This window comes from Barbus barbus (assembly GCF_936440315.1).
Source record: "Barbus barbus genome assembly, chromosome: 20".
Classification (NCBI taxonomy): domain Eukaryota; kingdom Metazoa; phylum Chordata; class Actinopteri; order Cypriniformes; family Cyprinidae; genus Barbus; species Barbus barbus.
Window position 1 is genome coordinate 25,563,040 of NC_136748.1, and position 6,301 is coordinate 25,569,340.

Genomic DNA, 6,301 nt, shown 5'->3' on the forward strand with positions numbered 1-6,301 from the left:
TAATAGATGGATACATAGTCTTGACCATAAAGAACAATAGATTTAGATCTCAAAAACTGCATGAATATACTCAATCCTTCACTAAACGAGTTACACTTATAGTAAGAAAACATGCAGCATGTATAAAAGCAAATGCATTGCATTAAAACTGAATGTTGTGTTATAAATATGAATATCCGCTGGCATTTCATGGACAGTAATCAACACTGAAACTCATATGCAACCTTTGTTGTCAGAAAAAAATGGCTACTTCATGAATATCACAGCAAATATTCTTTAACGGAAGGTTTGAGATCACAGTTCAATCAAAATACTGTTAAACAGATAAAACCTCATCGATGCCCAAAACAATGTTCTAATCAAATAATAACAGACATGAAGTCTAATGCTTTAAAATAAACGAAACAATAAATGAGGACGTACAAGATGTTAGTTAGTTGTTATATTAGCTTCTCTGAAAGAATGATGTTCTATAGACAGACGTGGCATTAGTGCACTTGAATATACAGAATAAACCATTCTCCAGTGTAAATGTCCTCATGAAGCGGAGTCTGCATTATGTTTCGGTTTATAAAATATTTGCAAAAGAAAGAGTGATGCAAGGTCCATACAGTGCTGTCTGTATTGTAATGCGATGAGCAGCAGCGCTGGGGTTGTGAAGCAGTCTCAACCATTTTTCCATTCGCGTCTTGCCATTTTCACAAGCAGTCCCAACTGAAACCTTTCTATGGTAATCCCAGTGCTGAGGACAGGTGCAGCAAGCCTCTGACTGTTCACGCAAATTTCTTCTTGGTTGCAGTGAAACGCTCCATGTACTGAAAAAACAAAGATTAAAGCAAGTCATTATATGAATATGTAAGAAAAATGATTTAAAAATGCATTTTTATTGTAGATTGGCATTAGGCTCCTAAATCACATGCTTAAGACTAATATGATTATTTGAAGCTGAAGAAATATTTATTATCAATGTTGAAAAAAGTTTTTTTTTTCTGCTTAATATTTTTCTGGAGACCGGGTTACACTACCATTTAAAAGTTAGTGTAATCATAAATGATCTGCTAATTTTGGAAAATGAAAACTCTACTTATAACATAATTGTAATAAAAAAAACAAAGCCAGATAAAGGTTAGATTGAATTTAATTATTAAATTAGAAGTAAGATCTGTTTTGGGCAAGTGGACTAAAAGATGTTTAAACTGGGTTCAAAATGTTTTGAGATTTAATCAAACTTCATTCAAAATCGACAAAACACACACGCGTTGGTTTTTATGGACTCTCCATGTAATGGTTTTTATACTGTACAAACCATATTTTCTATCGCCTTACACCAACCCTAAACCTAAACTTTGTGCATTTTTATTTTCTCAAAAAAAAAACTCACTCTGTATATTTTATAAGCATTTTGAAAAGAGGGGACATGGGGCAATGTCCTCATAAGTCACCTTCTCCTTGTAATACCTGTCATACCCATGTCACTAAACCACATAAACATGCACGCACGCACGCACACGCACGCACGTTTGTTTTTGTGAAAAATGAGGACATCCCATAGGCGTAATGGTTTTTATACTAGACCTGGAATATAAACTAAAAAGAAAAACATAAAGAAAAACAACTTAATTCTTATAAAAGGCTTTAGAGCTATAAGAGCAGTCTAAACTGACACAAACTTACTTTATCATATCCTTCTAGGTCACGCAAATTTTTTACTTCAAAGAGGTTGCCCTCCACAGACAGCAGGGACACCTGGGAGTCTGAGAGGATGGAGAGGGGGATAGAGGAGATCTCCAGACAGTTCTCCTCCAGCCGTAAGACCTTCAGTCTGGGAGCACGAGACACCTCTGGAGACAGGGTTGAAATCTGAAACAGAACAAACACAGCACAAAAAGTTTGCCCTGACACATCTATACCAGGACATTACCTAAACGCAGTAAACTAAAAAAACTCACCTGGTTCTGATTGAGGTTGATTTCAATGGCTTGCAGTTCGGCCACCACTGCAGGAACCACCTGGATATTATTCTTGGACAGGTCCAGAACATCGAGCTGGCGAAGGGTGCCAAGTCCACTAGGGAACTCCTTGAAGTGATTCCCAGACAGGCTTAGAGTGCGCAAGGACTTCAGCTGACCCACCGATGAAGGAAGCTGATTCAACTGGTTCCCATTTAAAATAAGAGTCTCCAGCTTCTTGAGTTTCGCAATGTCATTTGGTAGACTGGCTATACATAAAACAAAAAAAAAATAATGCACTAATGGAGTGCTTAAGGGTTCATATCATAGCATACAGGCTCTTATGCAATAACATGACTTTGAATTACTATGTAGATGTAGACACTACAGTAAGACATGTTTAATGAGCAGCAAATCAGCATATGTGACCCTGGACCACAGAACCAGTCTTAAGTCGCTGGAGTATATTTGTAGCAATAGCCAAAACTACATTGTATGGGTCAAAATGATTGATTTTTCTTTTATGCCAAAAATCATTAGGACATTAAGTAAAGATCATGTTCCATGAAGATATACTGTAAATTTCCTACTGTAAATATATCAAAACTTAATTTTTGATTAGTAATATGCATTGCTAAGAACAATAGGTTACTTGCGTAACCTCGGTTCTCTGATAGCATACGTTTCGGTGTCTCACTATGGGATACGCCCCTTCCGCGTATTCCTCAGAAGCCCTATTACATTACGCCAGCCCCAATTGGCTGGCAGACGTGACGCTGTGTCTGGGAGTAGCCTCCCCACCCCTCAGTATAAAAGGAGCGACACAACATCACTATGACATTCAAAACAAGCACACCTCTTCCTCGCTTCGCACAGCAAGGAGGGTGATCTGGTGAGATAACTCACTTAATGCTATCAGAGAACCGAGGTTACGCAATTAACCTATTGTTCTCTTTCAAGCATACGTTTCGGTGTCTCACTATGGGATATCCTAACTCCCGTATTGCCAGATAGCCTGCCTCGAAGTCTCCTGCCAACCACAATACTACATCGGGGGCTGAACGAGTCATGACTCGTGACTCACATTCCTACGCTCAATACGGCATGCGCTAAAGTCTGAGCTGTAACGTCCAGTTTATAGAACCTTGCAAATGTACGCGGTGAGGACCAACTCGCCGCTTCGCAAATATCCTGTAACGTGACTCCTTTAAATAGAGCCCAGGAAGTTGACTTTCCCCTTGTTGAGTGTGCACGTAAACCAGATGGGGACACAAGACCCTTACTGGAATATGCCAACGAGATCGCCTCCACTATCCAGTGCGACAAACGCTGCTTAGTAATCGGCTTCCCCGTACGAGGTTTTAGCCAAGATACGAACAGCTGATCACTCTCCCTGAACCCTCTAGTTCTTTCTGTATAAATGCGTAAAGCACGCACTGGACACAATGCATTTAACTTTTGCTGTTCTGATGAAGCAAAAGGTGGTGGATAGAAGGCTCTTAACTCATAAGTGTTAGGAATGATAGCCTTAAATATTTTGGGCATGAATGAAGATAAAGCTAACAGCAGTGCTGTCTTAAATGACAATATTTTTAAATCAACCTTATCCAGCGGCTCGAATGGGGACATGGAAAGAGCATTCGCCATTTGGGCATGTTTCAGCCCAAGACATGCAGAGCAGACCTGGTGTGTGTCTTTGCATGAAATTTTGTTCCCGCATGAACAAAGTCGCACAGCATCTCCCTCACTAGCCGGGACAGTCTGCATTGCTGCAGCCATCGTAGTATCGAACACTCGTTGCAATCGGCTGGAATGCAAAATTGAAGAAGTCAGGCGAAAAAACGGCGTGGTGGCCAGTCGTTCATCCGAGAGTTCGTTAAGGCTTCTGGTGTGAAGCGAGAAGAGGTTTTTAAATGTTGTAGTGACGTTGTGTCGCTCCTTTTATACTGAGGGGTGGGGAGGCTACTCCCAGACACAGCGTCACGTCTGCCAGCCAATTGGGGCTGGCGTAATGTAATAGGGCTTCTGAGGAATACGTGGAAGGGGCGTATCCCATAGTGAGACACCAAAATGTATGCTTGAAAGAGAACTTCATTTGGACAACTGTAAAGGCGATTTTCTCAATATTAAATGAGAAAACTGTTATTTTAAATTGTAATAATAATAATAATAATAATAATATTATATATATATATATATATATATATATATATATATATTAAAAAACCTATGATCAATTATAATTATCTGTTTTTCAATTAAATAAAATTATAATTTAGAATTACATTTTTATTATTCATATTTAAATATTCATATTTAAATTACAATTTAATAAAAAAAAGATGACCACAAATTAATAAGTGAAGGTCAAAAACTGAATTAAAAATAGGGAAAATTTTAAAGAAACATTGGCCAATATAATTCTTCCCCAAATACTCAATAAATATTATTATATATTCTTATTAGCTATTATGAGAATGTTTGTTGTGAACTACCCAAAAATGGGCCATTTTAGAAACTGTTGCTCTATCGACATCAGAAACATATCACAATCAATCCTATTCACTATTCATCAGTTTGACACGGGATTACTACTTTCACATGCAAAGATGTTAGCCAATCACAACAGAGATAATTTACATACAAAAGTCTTAAAAGTACAGAAGCAAAATGAGCTCATTTGATTCTACGGGACAAAAGAGTGAGAAAAATTATTATATACCACTATGTTATTGTTTTGCAAAAAACAGTACATTTAAAGTAATAAAACGATAAGTTGATCTTTATGATGGCCATATTTAGCTAATTATCAACACTTACTCAGTTTATTACTGCTTATGGTAAGACTCTTGAGTTGCTGGAAGCCTCCTATGAATGCTGGAAGCACTTCGATTTTGTTGTTGGACAGATTGACTGTCCGTAGGTTTCCGGTGAGTTTCTGCAGCTCCTCTGGGAACTACATAAACAAAGACAAGTGAGCTGTTAGTAATCCATGAGGACATCGCTGCTAAGTGCATCAGAGCGGTGAATATGATTAGTACCTCTGTCAAACCCTTTCCGGTCAGCTGAAAGACTCCGGTCTTCTGAGATGTTTCCAAATGAGCTTTGAGCGCACTGTTCCCCATTTACAGGATATGGATGCTGCGGATGCTGTCGAATTTGATATCAGGCAATCCACTGGAAAACTGAAAATAAAGTAGATAAAAAAAATTTAAAAAGTCAGTTAGTTACCAAGGTTATTGTGTAGTGACCATTATTTAAAGGGATAGTTCACCCAAAAACTAACCCTTCAACTCTTACCGTGATTAGATTAATACAAATGTGGTTTCTATAACACATAATACAACGAGTTATGAAAAATAGCAGCTTAAATAGGTTTTAAACCTAAGAGTTGTAATACACATGTATTAGTTTCATTCATTCACAAATTATTAAGTAAAAATCTACTTCAACATTTATGCGAAAACCTTATAGTTAGTTATAATAGTTGTTACCACAGTAGAAAAACATGGTAAATAATACAATCCAGATGACAATTACGTAATAATTTCTAAACACATGGTAAGTTACATTGAACAGCTTTGCAGAGCTAAATATAATCTTTCAGCACTTTCTAATCTGCCAATAATCTGAACACCATCTGAAAACCATGTAAATCGGTTTAATGTTGCATATTATTTCAGAGTAATATTTACCTTAGTCAGCTAACTGCTAGCTCGACTGGCTAAATCTGTAAAATCCTCAGTTTGACAATGTGTACAGCAGGGAAAGCTTACAGAAGCCCGTTGGCTAGAGCTAAAGGACCTTCATTAAGCGCTTAATAAATGTGTAAAACAGTAATAAAATATTATCGGAGGGTGATGTAAGAAACTTTGTCCATCCCCAGGTTGCTGTTTGTTTATGTAGATGAATGAGGCTCTTGAGTGTAATTGCACCTCCCGTCCGCTGGATGGCGGTAATAGACTATGTATCTTCCGTCTCATATTCTGTATATCGCCACTTAGTGGCTTGGCTGTGAAACATTACACGCATAATAAACTATTGTTCTCTCTTATATATATATAAAACAAAGTCCATAGGGTTGAGGTTACCATATTTAAGTGTACTCCAGCTATTATTAATACTTTAACATAATAATACATTATAAATTAATTGCACTGTTCATAAATAAGATAGCAGAGCTGCAAATTTAGACTAAATTAAGTTGTCAGACCATTTTATGTTAGATCATATTTCATCACAATTATCTACTCACAAGAGAAAAAAAAAACATGGGATTTGCACATCATAGCTATAAAAAAAAGCTATAAAAATTATACAACAATAAGCTATAGAAAAGAATTCAGAGTATC

At 37.1% G+C, this 6,301-nt stretch overlaps 1 protein-coding gene across 1 annotated transcript; it reads right to left on the reverse strand.

The window, feature by feature from the left end:
- Positions 1-260: 260 nt before the first annotated feature.
- LOC306886424 (leucine-rich repeat-containing protein 57) lies at positions 261-5,893 on the reverse strand. The gene is made up of 6 exons (XM_079443515.1): positions 5,645-5,893; positions 4,991-5,134; positions 4,770-4,905; positions 1,950-2,218; positions 1,675-1,860; positions 261-815 (listed from the first exon to the last, which is right to left on the reverse strand). The coding sequence occupies exons 2-6, from the start codon at positions 5,072-5,074 to the stop codon at positions 774-776; spliced, it is 717 nt and encodes a 238-aa protein (XP_079299641.1). The 5' UTR covers positions 5,075-5,134; positions 5,645-5,893; the 3' UTR covers positions 261-773.
- Between the last annotated feature and the right edge of the window lie 408 nt (positions 5,894-6,301).